Source organism: Anabrus simplex, chromosome 1, assembly GCF_040414725.1.
Source record: "Anabrus simplex isolate iqAnaSimp1 chromosome 1, ASM4041472v1, whole genome shotgun sequence".
Classification (NCBI taxonomy): Eukaryota; Metazoa; Arthropoda; class Insecta; order Orthoptera; family Tettigoniidae; genus Anabrus; species Anabrus simplex.
Window position 1 is genome coordinate 673,750,189 of NC_090265.1, and position 20,627 is coordinate 673,770,815.

At 38.7% G+C, this 20,627-nt stretch overlaps 1 protein-coding gene across 2 annotated transcripts in view; it reads left to right on the forward strand.

The window, feature by feature from the left end:
* Window positions 1-17,773, forward strand: part of LOC136871931 (protein lethal(2)essential for life) — a 34,707-nt gene extending 16,934 nt beyond the window's left edge. The window contains exons 1-4 of one of the 2 annotated variants that reach the window (XM_067145668.2): window positions 4,365-4,587; window positions 16,961-17,170; window positions 17,255-17,476; window positions 17,563-17,773. In XM_067145668.2, coding sequence (XP_067001769.1) covers window positions 16,961-17,170; window positions 17,255-17,476; window positions 17,563-17,637 — 507 coding nt within the window. In that variant the 5' untranslated portion in view covers window positions 4,365-4,587 and the 3' untranslated portion in view covers window positions 17,638-17,773. Of the gene's footprint in view, window positions 1-4,364; window positions 4,588-16,960; window positions 17,171-17,254; window positions 17,477-17,562 lie in introns of those variants that run through there. The other variant, XM_068227255.1, reaches the window with a different exon arrangement.
* Window positions 17,774-20,627: the final 2,854 nt, after the last annotated feature.

Below are 20,627 nucleotides of genomic sequence, written 5' to 3' on the forward strand. Positions count from 1 at the left end.
TTGCTTATATTAACTTGGAAAATTCACAGATTGTTATTTGCATTCACCACAATTATTGACAAGGGTTATGAAATAAACATAGTTTCATATTCTGGAAGGCCCACAGCTTAACAATTATTGTGTGTTAAATTTAACGTCTTCATCAAAGAGTAAAAAACAGTAGCACTTTTTAAACACCGAATTCTGCAGGATTCCTTAACTCAGCAACATTGGGTATGGCAAGCACTTGAATAGGTAGCCATTTGCCGTTGGTTAGAGTGGAGCAGGAAGGAATTTGCCATCCTAACCACAAGATATGAAAAAGTTACTAATTTAATTTTGGTGAAGGAAATTTGCCTTTGGTCTGATGGCCCGGTTCAATTCTCAGAATCAAACGCCGTGCACTGTTAATTCCCCTGGCTTGGGGACTGTGTTTTTATGTCTTTGTGATTTATTTCATCCTCATTAGGTCACCACCGAGCCTATATAGATGTCTTCGTGATTCATTTCATCCTCATTAGGTCACCACCGAGCCTATATAGATGCCATGTACCATTGAAAAATTAAAACCTACAACCTGTTTTCCAGTCATTGACCGGGTCAATGAATGAAACTTATATAGGCTGTTATTACAATGGGGTCGCCACTCCCAAGGTGATTTATTAATGAGTGATAAATGCTATGAAATGATAATGGAGAGTGTTGCTGGAATGAAAGATGACAGGGAGAAACGGAGTACCCGGAGAAAAACCTGTCCTGCCTCCGCTTTGTCCAACACAAATCTCACATGGAGTCACCGGGATTTGAACCATGGTATCCAGCGGTGAGAGGCCAACGCGCTGCCGTCTGAGCCACAGAGGCTTTCCATGTACCATTATTATTATTATTAAATAAAAAAGTGTTTTTTACAGCACTACCAGTGGTCATACTCATCATTCACTGGTTTATTAGCTTCCTCACGAGATAAGTGGTGGTGTGTGACCCATGAGCATGGGTTCGATTAAAACCACCAAAAGAAAACACTAAACATAAAAGATTGTATTTGATTTTAGCAGATCTACCTATAAAAATAAAATATTACTCCTATAACAGGAGTGTCTTCCTCCTACAAGGATGTAGAAGTAAACGGGAGTGAAATACCAGCTCTGTTATCTATATAATTACATCAGAAGTATGAGGTGAGGAAGTATATACGATGAACATATGGTTGTTAGCAGTGGCTATCTGACGGAGCGAAACCTAGCACACCTAGCCCCCTGGTCCCAGCACCTGTCGGACATTCTGCAGCAAGTCGCGCGAGGTGGAACGAGGGGAGAAGGACGCCAACCCTGGGCTGCGAGATCAGCCACTGATGACTTGCTCACAAAAATACATAACTTTTTTTTCTCATTACTTTCGTGTTGCTTTAGATGTGCTTTAGATTTCCATCGTTTTCACTTGAGGTTTGAGCTTCACCGATAGCTTTGGTAGCCCTCAGTATAAGCCACTGGCATGGAGAGTGGGAAAACTAACTCTTTATAATGCTATATGTTGTTTTTTCCACTTATTGCTACTTTTAACAGTCAGTCTTAATGTTATCGGTTTAATGCCACATTAAATACTTGTACGGTTTTCAGAGATGCTGTGGTCCAGGAAATTTTCCCTGCAGAATCTAGAGACATGGGGTTGATGTATTTGAGTACCTTCAAATACCACCGGCCTGAACCAGGATCGAACCTGACAATTCGGACTCGAAACCAGAATCTCTTCTCACCTACATGAAGCTGATGACAAAAATACAGGGTTATTCAGATAAGATGTCCACCTCAAATAACTCGAACCGTTCATGATATAAACAATTTGTTCCCACTTTCAGTAATTGTACCAGCCGGCTCATAATGGGATTTACAGTACTCTTTAATGGCAAATAATGGTACTAACCATTTTCATAAATGGAACTACACTGTTTTCTATACATAACCTTAAATGTACCGACATTACAAATTAAGCACCGATATTATTTTCAAAATCGGACAAGTACCGGTACTTCCCATTAAAATGTAATTTTATTCAAATGTGCTTCATTTGCCAGCTGCGGTTTGCCCTGTTCGATTCGTGCTTTCTATGAGGCATGAGCTAGCTGTTGACGTATTCTCTACTGTATTCACAAATACAGCATGATAAAATGTATGGATTTAAGGAAACACCCCAGAAGAAAGGTACCGCCTGTACAGATGAAACAAAGGAGTTACACCGGCAGAAAATGCGACAATACTGGGCAAAGTTCAAAGCCCAAGAGTCGAACAGCGTGGTCCAAAGTAGGCCCATTCGAACCGAAGTATGATTTAACACCTTGAATATTGCCATAGGCAAAAGGTAAATGAAGTAATGAAGTCCGGCTCCATGGCTAAGTAGTTAGCGTGCTGGCCTTTGATCACAGGGGTACCGGGTTCGATTCCCGGCAGGGTCCGGAATGTTAACCATCATTGGTTAACTCCGCTGGCACAGGAGCTGGGTGTATGTGTCTATTTCATACTCATCACGACGCTTACGGACGTCAAATAAAACGACCGAACATGTCGACTGACACTCCCGACACTAAAAGCCTTACGCCATTTCATTATTTTTTTCTATTTGCTTTAAGTTGCACCGACACAGATAGGTCTTATGGCGACGATGGGATAGAGAAGGCCTAGGAGTGGGGAAGGAAGCGGCCGTGGCCTTAAGGTACAGCCCCAGCATTTGCCTGGTGTGAAAATAGGAAACCACGGAAAACCATCTTCAGGGCTGCCGACAGTGGGATTCAAACCCACTATGCCCCAGATGCAAGCTCACAGCTGCGCGCTCCTAACCGCACGGCCAACTCGCCCGGTACCATTTAATTTCTAAGGTAGGTAAATTAAAAACTGATATTGTGAGATTATGCAATTATCCTGGCATGACTAACCACACGGGAGATAGGTTCGACGACACCCCCCCCCCTTTTCTCTCAGCAGCAGCACTGAACATAATTTTCAGCAGTTTGCCATTTTTTTTTAAATTAAGGCCATGATCATTGCCTTCCCAGTCCTAGTACTTGACTATCCTATCGTTACCGGAAATCCACCTGAGTTAGTACTAACACAAGAAAAAAAAAAAGAAAACCACAAAACTCCCCAGAAAACTGGGCCAAATCGACATGTGCGACATGAATCGCAACACACCCTCATCAGGTTGTGAGAAAGGTGGCAGAGAAAGGTGAAACATTAAAAAACAAAATCCAAAATTTTCTCGATAAAATGTAATGTATTCAAACGTGCTTCATTTGCCAGCTGGGATTTGCCCTGTTCGATTTGCGCCTCCTATGAGACATGAGCTAGCTGTTGACAGATATTCTCTCTACTGCACTCATAAATACACTGTGATAAAATGTAAGGATTTCAGGAAAAAACCTGGAAACAAGTTACTGCCTGTACAGATGAAACAAAGGAGTTACACCGGCAGAAAATGAGACAATACCGATTTTCAAAATAAGCACGGTGCTGAAATTGTAATGGTTGTAGGTTTTCTGTAGGAACATTTTACTGAAGTTCAATTTTTTTTTAAATCCGGTACCACTATTTCGGAAGATACTGACGCCATGAAAAATTAATGCAAGTCCAGTTATGAGCCTTTTGGTACCATTCCTGAAAATGAAAACAGAATATAGATATCTTGAACAGTTACGAGTTATTTGAGATGAACAAGTTAGCTAAATAACCCTGTATATTCTGAATCTCTAATATATATCAAAAAATATTCCTGAAAGAAACTAATTTGGGACATTTAGATTCATCAAATAACTATACCTGTACCATAATATTTTAAATAATATAATAATGTTATTTGCTTTACGTCCCACTAACTACTGGTACAGTCTTCGGAGATGCCGAGGTGCCGGAATTTAGTCCCGCAGGAGTTCTTTTACGTGCCAGTAAATCTATTGACACGAGGCTGTCGTATTTGGGCACCTTCAAATACCACCGGACTGAACCAGGATCGAACCTGCCAAGTTGGGGTTAGAAGGCCAGCGCCTTAACCGTCTGAGCCACTCAGCCCGGCCTATAATATTTTAATTTTTAGGCTAACTGTACGATCTTCTCATGAACTAAGGCAAAATTTTTAAAAAAAACATAAATCAACAGCACTGAAAAATAAAAACTCTAACTTATATTCGGGCAGGCTAAGTACAATATGAACAGTTCTCTATTTCTCTCATTCTCACATTCTGTCTGATTCTGTCGAATCTTTCCTCCCTCCCGCCAAGAATCATCCCTTCTTCGCACCCCACTCCCCTATTTCGCAGCTGATGTGGCTCGAATGGATTTCAGCCAATCGCCTGTGAGTACGAGCAAAGTCACTGACTGTCGATGTTTGCCGAACACCAGCGCGATGGAAGGGCCCAGTAACTTCTCCGAGATCCTTGACCAGAAGCTCCCAGAAACGTTGTGATCCGAATATTCTAGATAGTTAAAGAATCCAAGTACGGTATATAAGAGCGACAGAAACTAAATATAGTGTTGTCTGAGTTTGCTTGGTGCGAGTACGTGACGATATTTTGGAGGTTTGTGTTTGCAGCTGTACGTGACATCAGTTTTCTCTTTAGTAAAGGTGAGTTGTTAAACATACGTTCCTTACCATTTTGCGGAGTTTGATTTGAATCGTGTAATGCGAACCTTTTATTCTAAAAAATAAATAAAATAATATATATCTTGTTCCGATACCTACGTCTTAAATTTTAGTAGGGCGGTGTTTCTTCTTGAACTTTTCTTCAGTTATTTTGATGACTATTTGTACGAAATACTGAGATTGAACTAGAACTAGCAGTACTGAAACCACTAGCGGTGCATTAGTGTTGTACCCCCACTTCCATTCAATGGGACTTAAGCAAACTCTGTATATGATGCGCTTGGGCCACTGCCGTACCTGAAGGGGGGGTGGGGGGGGGGAGTGATGGGGTTTACTGGAGGTTAAAACACTCCCATGGCATTTTTACGAAAGAATATAAACGTAATACTGATGACAAAGTGAGTACATACAATGGGTAGCTCTTTTCTTGCATTCACATGCATAATTGCAAAAAACAAATCTCTGGGCGTCCATACCTGGGGGCAAGGTGGGGTTGCCTCCCCCCCCCCCCCTAGCTATCAGGGGAAGGCAAAAATGTAATGTCAGGTGTTTTCCTTTCAAGAAAATGATTTAAAAAGTATTACGTAGAAGTGGTGGTACCGTCCCCCACCAACAGGTAAGGGATACCCTGGGTTATTCTGTCGCAGAACACAAGTCGCCATTTATCTTCCAAAATATTAAAAATACTGCGTACCCCCCCAGGTCTGCACCCCCGCCCCCTCCTACAAACTGCCATATGGGCACCCATGTAAGTATATTCTATAAGAAGCCTCGAAAATCTTATTTTAGATTATAATTTCAACACGTCATTCGCCGTAACAAGTATTCACCTTCGTCATATTCTTGTTCTGTTTTTTCTTGGAGGACTTTGTAGTGTACCGGTACCGTACGGTAATCTGATTAACAACTTAATTGTATCAGTGTCCTTATGACATTTCTGTGCATGCGCGCATCACGTAAGCGAGTTATCTGTGTTTTATAATTCAAAATCTCTTTATTTGCAAATGAGGTGTCTATCTCGGTGGCAAATGGTACACTGAAATACATTATTGTCAAGCACTAAATTTTAAATTAACAAGACACGAAGAAAATTTTCCTAGAATACAATATTATACAATTTACGCTAATAATTGTTTTCTATTGAACACACATCATCCTTAATAAATTTATATTGTTGTACTTATATCTCGTGTACTTACATAGTCGACTCGTATACAGTATGTGAAATTACTTCTAATAATACTATGCAACTGGTATAAGATTAAAATTAACATTGAATTTATTTACATATTTATATTTTACCCATTTTGGAACCTAAGTAGCATAACGACCTGCTGAGTCTTAACCAGAGCCCCTTCTGCCACCACTTTTCCGAGTTCCTGAAGGGCCGTCACAGCTACCGTAGCGGTCCCAACAACTATGACCTTCCCTCTCCCCGTGGTTGATCCGGCTATGTACCGGTACTGATTTGCGCAATTACTCTCAAGCGTAGTTCACTTTCACGAGCGTCTTATTGTGTTTATATTGATATTGATAACTGTTTATCGATGTTCGTGTTTTAAAAGTGCTACGCACAGAACTTTCAATAGCTCCCTCTTTTTGATAAAATGTTACATTTTTATTCCATCTTTTTTTCCGACTGAAAGCAGGAATTATTAAACAAAGCAATTTGTACAAGCCTTATTGTATTATCAGCTAATTCTTTCCTTTCTTTAATTATTAGCAAAATTATCAGTGGAGATACGCGCAAAATATCGTTCGACCCGTCTAACAGATTTGCATAGGGTCACAGCAAGTAGTAGAGACTTTGCATGTGCTGTGAGGAAGGGCAGCAGGGGTATACTAAATACTTTAATGAGTATACTTCCTTTTTTCTAAGGTCATGGACATTTAGGTCTAATTCACCCCCTTATCGCGCGCACTCGTAAGTCTGGCAGTTTCTGTAATGTCTCAAAATTTAGTATTTGACTACATTAAGAAACTATTTTTAATTGCATAATCTCGCCGTATTTCTTTTTAATTGTAATAAATGTGTAATATTGTTCCTTTGGTAAAAGTTTTATTCAATACTATTGAATCAAAATCTCAAACTATTGTTACTGCACTTAAATTGGTAAATTGTCAACCTTTTCCTATCTGTCCAAATTCGTTCAGAGAGCATAAGAAATTTATCATTTTGTAGCTTTTTTTCTTCAGTTTCGAATTATTATAATAATGTTATTATCTTTACGTCCCACTGTTGCGTTGTAACGTGCAAATAACTATCTTTCCTACAACACTTTATTACTACAACATACAAAACAAAAGGGGAATCTACAAGCGTAAAACTCCTTAGTTACTAGTCTGTCCGGTATGTCATTTGCTTGTACATTCAAACCTCAACACTAACTACTGTTACGGTTTTCGGAGATACCGAGGTGCCGCAATTTAGTCCCGTGGGAGTTCTTTTACGTGCCAGTAAAACTACCGACAATACGCTGACGTATTTGAGCAACTTCAAATACCACCGGCCTCAACCGTCTGAGGGACTCAGCCCGGCTTCAATTTTGATGTATAAGGCTCGCTCCCACCTAGTGGAATCGAATCGAACAGCCGAAATTTCCACTCGACTGCTATCTAGCGGAACACGCTCGAGCGGGATTCTACGGGAAACTTCAAGCTTACAATGGACAGTCTGATAGGTATGAGGAGGCAGAAAATTACGAGAGATCACAGATGTTTTTGGGTGCATGAAATTAACGAGAGCCGAAAGAAGAGTATTCAAACGTATTTGAATGTTCATTGCGCGATTAAGCTAAGTCTCGATGGTAGGCCTACTTCAAAGTTACTGTATTGCAATTTCAACAACTATTGCAGATACTGTAGTAGAATTTTATAACAAAAGTTCAATTTTACAGGAGGAAATGCTACCTCAGATGCAACGGGAGTCCGTGATCATTTTTAAAACAACTTTAATGCAGCAGATTCCATCCTGTGGCAGGATGAAATCATTAATAGAGGTAGCCTCAGCATTACTTTTTTTACAATTTGCTTTACGTCGCACCGACACATAAGTCTTATGGCGACGATGGGATAGGAAAGGGCTAGGACCGTGGCGTTAATGTACGGGCCGAGCATTTCCTGGGATGAAAAATGGGGAAACCACGGAAAACCATCTTCAGGGCTGCGGACAGTGGGTTTCGAATGAACTCGCACCTACGCCTCCCTAACCGCACGGCCAACTCTCTGCAACATTAAAGACCGTGAGGTGTATTTGTCCACAACAGAGCAATTGGTATACAGTAGCCTACTATTTGTTAGGAACACATACGACCGTTTGAAACCTAGGGAATGCAACTTAGAAATCGTTCACTGTAAATATAATAAACGCTTAAATATAGATCCCATATGAGGTGTGGTATAAATTATCGTACTGTTATACCGTATGTGAACTCCAACATAACATGATTTTGTGATGAAGTCAACAAATTATGAAATGCATTGTATATAGACTACAGTAACCTACCACAAAATTTAATATTCTAGTAAGTTTGGTTTTTTCATAGCCTTGCTCATTTCCTCCCAGGCTTTTTTTACGTTGTTGTTGTAGCAATGCTCGTGGGTCTTGTAGTAGTTTGTGCCTTTGTATTAATAAATTAAACTAAACAAAACAAAACGCTCCCGACCGTATCCAAGAAACGGCTCTTTCCAGCTGAAGCTGATACACATTTGCCGCCAAATGGTCGTCCGAAAGATCTCGACCCGACTGTCTACGAAGTTGCACGAATCTTGATAATTATGTTCGATTCCATTCCGCTAGTCGAAATATATTCTTAGCAGAGAATCCTGTTCCGTTCCATTCGACTCGTGGCGATCGTTATCTCTATCTCACAATCGCCGCTACTGCCTACAATGCGGTAATTAGTAAGACGTTATAACTTGGCTTGAGATTTCGAAATATTGCACTATAAATGGAGTAAAACAGACTTATCGTCGTCATAAGACGTCTGTGCGACGTAAAACCAATCCCAATTTTTATTACAAACTGGGATGTGCCTCTTTCGACACTCTGGATTAGAGAAGAGCGCCACATATCTTCTCTGTTCGAAGTTGGATACAAATGTCAATGGATCGTTAAGCTAATTGGGAAGAACAACCTGGCACTTAGGTATGACACGGTCCTCGCAGTTATCGTAACACTCTGCCATTTGAAAACTAATCGAAGACAAACTACCGGTACGGTACTGTATTATACGTTGTGGTTAGTCCTCGCTAATCTTCTAGCGACCCTCCCAGAATGAAATTTCGGGTAACCCGATGTCTTCATTTTGCCGAGTTTTACGACCGGTTGCTGATCACAATATGTACTGACGCCAGTCTAATCTGCTGGTCAATTCTCTACCGCGCGTTTCTCTGTCGTTTGATGGTGCGATTTTTGTATTAGACTAGTGCGCCTATAGAAATGAAATTAAATGCCCCACTACAAATGCACGTAGGCTAGTCGAAAAAAGTTGAATTTGGAAGCAATCACGAGTATTAGCTACATAATCTATAGCCTATAAGTGGTTTCATTATGAAGTTCGGGAGAAAGTGGGTGTTCAGGATTTATTCAACAATTGAAGTCCTAATCTCACGAGTCCCATCATCCAACCAGAACTCTTGACAGTTTGGTACAGCTGGTTCGTTACTTTTTTTTTATGAACACTTACGTTTCAGATATTTGAAGTCCAATGTATTACGCCTTTGATCTAATCACTACTCTGCTGCCAATAACAGACCATAAACACCTTAAGTGCCGGCACTTTCAGAATGGTATACATGTCTTCGTAGCATTTATTTGGCGATACACAACCCTATAAGATATAGTAAAACGCTTATGCAGGACCAAATACAGTAGAGACAATACTATACGCGCACTTTTTCTTGAGCCCGATTTTTACGGGGTGAGGAGCAAGGAGGGAGTGTTGCCAGTTCCGGTTATACTGCCAACTGGATGGAAATGAAATCTGAATTGAATCGATAATATGATCGATCGATATGAATTTTCTAAACATTTATTATCTTACGTCAACAATTGTGTCACACATACATTATTTAACATTATATAACATTTCTCAATGCGAATCTTGTTACTAGCATGAATTATATAGTTTGGCTTTGCTGTGTAAACAACAACTGTACTAGTTTGTAAAGTGTACGCCAGATGTCGCACAGCGATGAATAAGCGATTCATAGTTGTGTTTCAAAGGTTGCCGATATGGATGTCGAAGATAACCGACGTCTACCGATTCAGCACTAGGGAGCTCCGGGCTCAAGAAAAAGTGCGCGTATAGTACACGACACTGAGCGATATATCGAGGGACAGCTATTGGAGCTCACTCTAGCGGATAGACCTGAACGGTACTGATTCTGTCATAAGAGCACGTGTATTTGTGTGTGAAGTTTTTGGTGTTATTTATGCGTTTTCAGTGAGTTGACATAATTAAATAGTAGCGTGTGTCATTCCTTGATATCTCCTCTCAACATGAGGGGAAAGGTATGTGCTGTGTTTGGCTGCAGTAATTACGAAGTAGAGAAAAATGAGCGCTCGTTCTTCAGGTTCCCTCGTGACAAGAACATGTAAGTAATATTGTGTTTGCATATATATTCTTCCAGTGACAGAGATTTTTATAGTACTTCATAATCTTCTGACCTGCTCGACCCATGTTTTAACGGGCTTAAAATATAATACGCATATTTTATTGTAAAGTGCAGCAGTTAACCTTCAATACCGATGTGTTGTTGTAGGTGTGATTTGTGGGTTTTGAAATGTCACAGAAGCGATTTGGATAAAGTGTACAAGAAAGAAGGGACGTTACGCTTGTATAAGAATTATAAGATCTGTTCAGATCATTTCCAGGCCAGCGACTTTAAAAATCCTCGACTATACAGCCAAGTGTATGTTACATTTTTACTCTAATTGTACGTAAATATTCCTCAAAGCATCACTATCGACAACATTTTCAAACTTTTCTTTCTTTTATCCCTCTTCTCAGATTAAAGCCGGGATTTTATAGATTTTCTTTCTGTTAGTAGGCTTCATGTTAAGAGGAAAATTGTCCAGCTATTAAATGTTAATTCATTGCATCATATGTGTAAGGAATGTGCCGATATTTTTATTGACAAATGTCTTAATGTGATGATACATTGTTTTTAAATGAGGAAAAAAGACAAATCCAACCGTAAGATTTCAGGCAGGTATGCTAAAGCTAAAAAAGTAATGCATAAATGAAAGATCAAGCCATTTCACAGCAGTCCATTTCACACCTTGTTTATATGTCTAATTTCAGTCTTTGAATAATAACCTTTTCAATAATTCTCCATTCATTTATCCAGAATTGCTTTAGCAACTTCGAAGTTAATATCTCAATAACATTTTCTTTCGAGACTTAATTTATTTATCCATTTCCGTATATACATTTCCATTGATATTTGAATTTAGCGCGATTTGTTCAGGTCAAGTCACTAGGAGCGCCACCATCGAATTGTCTCCCATTTTAGCAAGGCGAAATCCGTAAGTGTCGTGTATTGTCTCTACTGTATTTGGCAGGACACAAGTGACAAATCTGAGCCCTACTCCTGAAAAGGTACAAGCTTTTTCAACTGCAAATCGTACAATAAAAATTAAATATTGTGTTCACACGCTCCCTTTTAACCAAGTTTTGTCCCAATTCCTAAGTAAGATGATTAGCAACGAAGACTTCGGTTCAGCAGGTTTCAATTCTCGGCTGGGGTGAAGATTCTAGCGGCGTTTAGACGAGACCAAAATTTACTACAAAAACAAGATTTCGTCAGGGCTGTCAATCAGTAACGTTAAAGCAACTACAACTTTACATTCAGTGAACAAATTATTGTAAGCAGTTTTGGTAAGCCAATATCGCTTCCTATCTTGTCTGCTTAAGACTCTCATTTCGAGACAGCGACATGACACCCTCTACTGTATTTGTCACCATGGAAAAGGTTTGGTTGCATCATTTTTATCGCTGCGATTGCAGTCTTGTGTAGGCCTGATATACCCTGATGGGCAATCTCCAGTTGGAAAGTTAAAAATAATAAAATACTATGTGGCAATAATGTAAAGAATTTTAAGTTACGGTACAACAAATACAGTAGAGACGATATACTACACTTCGGATTTCCCCTTGTTAAAATGGGAGACTTCGACGGTGGCGCTCCTAGTAACTTGACCTGAAAAGTCGCGCTAAATTGGAATCTCAATGGAAATGCATATACGAAAATGGATAAATAACGTCTAGAAGGAAAGTATTGAGATATTAACTTCGAATTTACTAAGGCAATTCTGGATAAATGAAGAATTATTTAAAAGGTTATTATTTAGGCTGAAATTAGACATATAAACAAGATGTGAAATGGACTGCTGTAAAATGGGTTAATCTTTCATTTATGCATTACTTTTTTGCTTTAGCATTCCTGCCTGAACCTTCACGGTTAGATTCTTTTTTTCTCATTTAAAAATGATTGTATCATCATATTAAGACACTTGTCAAAAAAATATCGGCACATTCCTTACACATGATGCAATGAATTAACATTTAAAAGCTGGACAATTTTCCTCTTAACGTGAAGCCTACTAACAGAAAGAAAATCTATAAAATCCCGGCTTTAATCTGAGAAGAGCGATAAAAGAAAGAAAAAAGTATGAATGTTGTCGATAGTGATGCTTTGAGGAATATTTACGTACAATTAGAGTAAAAATGTAACGTAACATACCCTTGGCTGTATAGTCAAGGATTTTTTAAAGTCGCTAACCTGGAAATGATCTGAACAGATTCTTATACAAGCGTAATGTCCCTTCTTTCTTGTACACCTTATCCAAATCACTTCTGTGACATTTCAAAACCCACGGATCACACCTACAACACATTGGTATTTCAGGTTAACTACTGCACTGTACAATACAATATGCTACTATATTTTAAGCCAGTTAAAATATGGGTCGAGCAGGTCAGAAGATTATGAAGTACTATAAAAAGCTCTTCGTCACTGGAAGAATTTTTTTTTTTTTTGCTAGTTGCTTTACGTCGCACCGACTCAGATAGGTCTTATGGCGACGATGGGACAGGGAAGGGCTAGGAGTGGGAAGGAAGCGGCCGTGGCCTTAATTAAGGTACAACCCCAGCATTTGCCTGGTGTGAAAATGGGAAACCACGGAAAACCATTTTCAGGGCTGCCAACAGTGGGGTTCGAACCTACTATCTCCCGAATACTGGATACTGGCCGCACTTAAGCGACTGCAGCTATCGAGCTCGGTACTGGAAGAATATGTATGCAAACACAATATTACTTAAATTTTCTTGTCACGAGGGAGGCAAAAGACCGCACTTTCTTCTCTACTTCATAGTTACAGCAGCCAAACACAGCACATACCTTTCCCCTCATGTTCAGAAGAGATATCAAGGAATGACACACGCTACTATTTAATTATGTCAACTCGCTGAAAACGCATGAATAACACCAAAAAATTCACAAATAAAAATCAAATCAAAATCTCTTTATTTGCAAATGAGGTGTTTACCTCGGTGGCAAATGGTACACTAAAATACATTGTCAAGCACTAAATATTAAATTAACAAGAGAATAAAGTTTTCCTATAATACAATATTATATAATTTACGCTAACAATTTTTTCTATTAAACACACAGCTCATCCTTAATAAATTTACATTGTTTACAAAATTCTACTTATATCTCCTGTACTACTTACAAATATAGTCATCTGATATACAGTATGTGGAATTACTTCAAATGATACTGTACAACTGGTATAAGATTAAAATTTACATTGCATTTATTTACTTTTTCTTTTCTTTACCCATTCTGGAACCTAAGTAGCATAACGACCTGCTGCGTCTTAACCAGAGCCCCTTTTACCAACACTTTTCAGAGTTCCTGAAGAGCCTGTACAGATTTTGGAAAAGGATCAAACACTACCCCTGGTAAACTGTTCCACTCCTTCACACCCTTCCCAATGAATGAAAATTTACCCCAATCGCTTCTGCTAAAATTCCTTCTAATTTTATATTTGTGGTCAGTCCTGCCTATATAATTATTTTCCAACTGAAGCCTCTCACAGATATCTCCCCATGCTGCTTCTCCTGTATAGGCTCTATATAATCATATGTCTAGTTTTCTCCCTTCTCTTACTTAAGTTTCCCACCCTAGTTTCTTTAACATTTCTGACACACTACTCTTTCTCCTGAAATCCCCTGTTACAAATCTTGCTGCTTTCCTCTGCACACTATCTATTTCTTTTATTAGGTATTCTTGGTGAGGATCCCAAACACTGTTTGCATATTCCAATAATGGACAAACCATACTTAAGTAACTTTTCTCTTTTAATTCTTTGTTGCATCCTTTAAGTAGCCTCATTATGACATGTAACGATCTGTATGCTTTCCCAACAATGTCATCCACATGACCCTTCCAGTGCAAATTACTTTAAAATCTTACGCCTAAGTATTTGCACTTGCCATCTTTTCGGATAACTACCCCATCCAAAGTATATTCAAATTGAGTTTAACAACTCCTGTTTGTAAATGTTGTAACAGTTGATTTGCCTCCATTAGCCTTCATATTATTCTCTTCAACCCATTGTTGGATACTCTCAAGGTCCCTTTGTAATTCTGAACAATCCTCAATGTTGTTTATTTCCCTATAAACAATTGTCATCTGCATACAATCTTATTTTTGATGTTATATTGTTCCCTAAATCATTTACGTATATTAAGAAAAGTAACGACCGATTATACTACCCTGTGCAATTCCCTTCCAAACTTTCTCTTCCTGTGATACCGGTACGTTAATTCCTACTTTGACTTTCTGAACCCTTGAATTTAGAAATGTTTTTACCCAACGTGTAACCCTTACGTCCAATCCTGTTCCCTCCATTTCTTTGATAATATTCCATGTTTCACCCTATCAAAGGCTTTGGAAAGATCTATGGCTATGCAATCTAACTGGCCTCCTGAATCTAACTGATCTGATATGTCCTGCTGAAATCCCACCAGTTGTGCCTCACAAGAAAATTTCTTTCTAAATCCATACTGGCTCCTCATGAACCAATTTTTATCATCACATATCCCTCTGATGTACTTTGTAAAATACTGGAGAGTTTAATATCAAACTATACTGGTCAGGCTGATTGGTCTGTAGTTCTCTGGTTTCCTTTCATCACCCTTTCCTTTATAAACTGGTATTATAGATTCCTTCCATTCCTTTTGGTATTACACTATTATTTATGACATAGTCAAAGAGAAATTTTAAATAAGGCACTATGTACCACCCTGTTGTCTTTATCACCTCCCCAGTAATTTGATCACTTCCTGCTGCTTTTCCTTGCTGAAGCAATTGGATTTCTCTGAAAATGTCTTCATTTGTGAATGAGAAGCTTCTTGTTTCTGTGTCTGTCCCTCTGTAACTTCTGTTTCGGTTTCCAACTCCTGATAATCATCTACTGAATCTCTAAATTCCCTACTAAAGAGGTTTGCTTTCTCAGTATCTGTTAAATAGTGTTCACCCCCTTCTCCCACCATTGTAGGAATTTGGATTCCTTTTCCTTTTTGATTTCTGATATATGAATACAGCTGTTTCCATTTCCCTTTGTGGTCATTACGCTCTTGAAGAATGCCATTCATATAATTCTCTTTTGCTTCCTTTTTCACTCTATTCAGTTCCCTCATTAGCTGTTTTCTACTTTCTCTACTCTCCCTACCTTCTTTGATTTTCCTGTTTACTATTCTACATTTTCTTTTTAATTTTATTTCCCTTGTATAATAAATAGGGTCTGAGGTCATTTTACCCTTCTTAACAGGTACAAATCTCTTCTCTCCTTCCCAAACGATATACATGCTCTTATGACAGAATCAGTAGTTCTCGGGTCAGAGAGAGAGTGAGAGTTCCTCGATATCTCGCTGAGTGTCGCGTATTGTCTCTACTGCATTTGTTTATAAGTAACTTCCTTTTCTTAAATATTAATGGTCAAATTAGTGTCGAAAAACAAGATAATTGATAACATAATACTTTTTCCTGCTGGTAGCGTTAACGCAACTGTCAATGAATTGTCTACCTTTGCTTAGCACAGGTGTTGCAACATTTTTCTAAGAATAGCCTTTAACAAAATTTTTGAGACAATAACTTATTTTGCATAATATTTCCATGTGTTTAAGAACACATTTTTGTAATGCATGTGTGTTGTAAGAGATTTAGTCAAGGGATTTTACACTATACAGATGCCAAATTGATCCTTGAAAAGGGACATGCATTGTTAAAAATGCATGGTTTCTCCACTGTGGGAAGTTTGCCAATGCCTCAGATATGAAAAGGGCATATATGACGCCCATTTTCTCTATCAAAATACACCAGGTATCATATTTGAATCTTGTGGTAGGATGACTAATTCCTTTATGATCCTAACAGACAGCACACACCTACCGGTTAAATTAAGTAGTCTTTTTGCAAAACTGACCTTCTCCAAAAAACTGAGATCCACTTGTGCTCAATCTGTTCTATCCACTTTTTCACAAGACGGCAATTGGCTGCAAACTCGGCTGCTAGCAGCTACTTCGATAACAAGAGTTGGGTAATGGATGTAGAATCTCTACTGACTAAATATTTGACGCGGTGGTGGAGTGAAGAAGTGCTGGAAGTTTTAAAAGAACTTGATGATGATGATGATGATGATGACTTCATAAAACAACCCAGAAGATGGGGAATATTCATGTGAGCAATGTACACGATGTTGCTAATGTGCCTCTGTAACATGCATTAAAATGCTTTTTATAAGCAATTGAGCAAATGAAAATTCTTCTAAATATTATTTAGATTGTTTAATTGTTTGATTTCCTGAAAAATTTAACAATTTGGAAATGGCCAGTTTTGCAAATACACTACTCAATTGCTCTGTCTCCAGTATTAGTAAATTCCCTGAGATCTTGTTGTCCGGGGGTTCAAACATAGCTGTACTGTTAACCCCTTGATCGAAACTTAAAACATATCTTTACCACACAAGCATTATCTGAGCCTCTTTCAGAATACTTTGCATGGAATAGCATGGCTTTAGTTTTGTCAACACAACCCTGTATGACATGGTTATAGGCTGAAATAGGATTTCATATCCTTTACCAACAAGAGTGGTAACATTATATTCTTCTTGATGTAAATAAACTAAATTTTCAAAATCTTAAAGAGCAAAGGTAGTGTACATGGTCAACTTCTTTTCGTTGTTGATACTTGGGGAGGGTTAAAACATAGCTGAGCTCTGCAGGTTATAGCAACGCATTTATTGGGAATTGAGTATTTCTTTTTTCACCTGTTTCAGATGTCTCTCGCTCCGTACCTAATGAATGATTTCTTTGATGATTGGGATGTCTTCCGTCCAAGATCCTTCTTCGACCCAAATTTTGGACTAGGCCTCTTGAACGAAGATATGCCACTTCTGCAACGTTGTCCCTACTTCAGACCCTGGCGCCACAGGACTGCCCGTGACAGTGGAGTATCAAATGTTCAGTATGATAAGGATGCATTCCGGGTAAGGTGATTTGCTTATTCATACATTCCAAGTGATGCTGTTGGGTTCCAGCAAATTTCTTACAAGGTTTTTTTTTTCTTTCAGGTAAACCTTGATGTTAAGCAATTCAAACCTGAGGAAATTGTTGTCAAGACTGTAGGAAATTCTGTTCTGGTTGAAGGAAAGCACGAAGAGAGACCAGATGAGCACGGATTTGTCTCTCGCCAATTCCAGAGACGGTACATACTGCCCAAGGATGTTGACCCTAATACTGTTGCATCCAAACTTTCTTCAGATGGAATCCTCACCATTGAAGCACCTCGGAAGGTTTGCACTTTTTTAATTTCACAATAAGATTGCTTTATCATGTTTCTCATTAAACTTTATTGCTTATCTTTATTTCCTATTTTCAGGCTTTGCCTCAACCTAAAGGAGAGCGTGTTATCCCAATCACTCAGACGGGAGGACAGGAGCCAATGGTGCAGTAATTTCCTGTTCAGATTGTCTAAATGCTAAATGTGTTCAAAGTAGCTTATGTACTGTACTTCTCTGTATTCCAAGAAGACTGATGTGTAGTTGCTAGTTTCATTGTATGCAATCTATAAAGTAAATTTTAATGCTGAAGTATCTTTTAAATCTTCCTTAACCTAACATGCTTTTCCTGCGATATCCTGGTTGATACGAAGCAAATAATGCCAATTCAGCGTGCTTGTTTCCCTTTTGCTGTTGGGAATTAATATTATTGCAGGTCATAGCATCCAATGGCCCAACGTGTGCACTTTAGGAAGTCCGTAAGGCAAGTGACAATTCTCACCCTTTATGGACAGCATTCAGTTTGCTGCAATTTATTCATGACCCTGAAATGTATGTCGATAGCGATATTTACATATTGCTCCCTCTCCACCTACCCCTAGGGGTTCTACGATAGGGGAAATCAAATATAAATAGTTGTCGTATCTTATGGTACGACGAGAATCTGGGGACTGAAAGGGTTCTAAATACACTTAAGACACTAAGACGCCAAGTTAAGGTGGCTTAATGCCAAAATCTAATATATTGAATTACTCATAAAATGCACTGTGCAAGAAATTACAAATATTTACAGCTCTTGAATATTGATGATTTGATCTTGAGTTTGGGAACTTCCTACTCTACACAGTTACTGATCTAGCTAACAAGTTCTTTGGTTCCTTGTTTTTAATAATAATAATAATAATAATAATAATAATGTTATTTGTTTTACGTCCCACTAACTACTTTTTAAGGTCTTCGGAGACGCGTTCCTTGTTTTTACTTGTTAGTATTAGATGATACTTGTCGAAGACTTCCGTCTCCTGGAAGATGTCTTCTCTCTTGAAGCCTTGCGTTCACTCGTGTGCACTAACTCTCACTGAATTCACTAGTTTCCTTTTAGCACTACACCAGAGGAAGTACTGTTACTTCTAATTGCTGCTGTCTTTGCGACTCCCTTAGTGTTGATCTCAATAGAGGTACTTGAATTTACTGCTCTGTGGTTACATCTTCACAACTATCCGGTCTAAACTCATACAGTTCTTGTCACCGTTCCACTTTATGAACCTCTATATGATGCCTTCCCCTGAGTTTGCTCTGTGTAGTTTATCAATTGGGCTCCTCCAGAGACCATCACTTGCAATAAATGATCAAAGTCTTTCACCGCTCTTTCCCGTAAATTAAAGTCTTCGTTGGCCATAGAAGATATGAGCCTCAACTCCTTGTTTAAATACTTGTGCAGTTCCCTGGTCGCGTAATATTTCTTAAGGATTTTCCTTTTAAGCTAGCAGTTTTACAAGTCTGAAGTGTTTCGCTTTACCTAAACAATCTGAGTGTCTTAAGACTTCCTGACCCACTGCCTAAGAATGCTTATTACCAGTCGCTGGTAATTCTGACTTCGAGCTTTACTTGAGTACTGTTCGCGACCTGACTGGTTTATTGTCCCACAAGACTTCCCTTGCTCCCAGCGTCTGCTCCGACCAGACTTAACTTCCCAACTACTTCATCTGACTGTGAACTACTGACTAATCACTTCATTGCGTCCCTCCTTAAGTCACTTTTCATATTCTCTTGTTACCAAGCTCTGCAGACTTTGGAACCCTAGTACTTCTGATTTCTCGTGTTCCTATTGGTTCGCAATCTCCCTTCCCTGAGGAAACTGTAATCCTTCTCAATTATTCTAGAAGGACGAACATCGGAAATTTCCCTTAGTTACGCGATTTTTCAAGCATTGCCCTGTCGTCCTTTAGCCGGCTACACATTGTGATAAGTAGGGCTCGGATGTTTAAGACCTAAAAATAACCCAAATAAGCAAGCAAATATGACCTCAAAAGTGATGAAATAACGAAATATGACATAAAAATTACAAAATATGACCTGAAAATGATTAATCAAAATATGGCAACTTTAAAACAAGTTATAAATCAAAATGGCAGTTCCTTTGATACATATGCAGTCTATTGTCCTTGATTCACTTGCCAAACATTTGTGAATACATGCCTATAAATTACTAAGTTTGCTAGGATAACAGATCGCACAACATTTTAAAAGTCCATGTGATTGTGAGAAGTGTTGAACTTTCAGTATAACATGTAATAGACAAGAAAAATGTTCCACCGATCAATACATTTATTGTGAATGAATTACTGCACTAGTACCGGTTTCGGCCTATCTTGGCCATCATCAGCTAGCACACAAATTTAGTCATTGGCGGAATATGAAACTTATAAATAATAATTTCAGTACAACAGTTTCAATACTTGCCTGAAATTTTAATCTAGCAGCTTCTAAATGAGTTGAATCATTGGTCCAATGTTTCTTGTTAGGGAGTCTGAACGAGTAATTGCATGCGATATAATTCCAGTTAGACTTCAGACACTCTGTGCAGGAATTGTTTTCCAACAGTTTGTCAATCTTGATAGAAGAGACAAGAGTATTCCACATATATTAACTGCAGATGTGATACCGAGAAGCAGTTTTGTGGATACTAGTTCGTATTCGATAAGATGAAGATGACTTTGCACAGCGACAGCTGTCGTCAAACTGCCGAAATGACGTTTCTACGAAAATGGCTCAAAATATGACCTTATGACAAAAAAATAGCCAAAATATGCATTTATATGACAAATATAATTTGTGATGATAATCGCCTAATTTGCACCAAAATACAATCAGCCAAGAAAATAGTGACAAAGAGAAACGTGACTTTTCCTAAACATCAGAGCCCTAGTGATAAGGTAGTTATCCTGTATTTGTTCAAACATTTCGTCATTGCCTGTGCGGCTTCTACTGCTCAGAACTGCATCTCCTTAATAGTTCCCAATGTATATTTCAATTTCACTTTCTTACATACCCCCTGCGGGTGGGGGACGCTGACAAAGAATACAACCACAGTATCCCCTGCCTGTCGTAAGAGGCGACCAAGGGATGATTGGATTGGAATCTTGAAACTACTTGTGATTAGTAC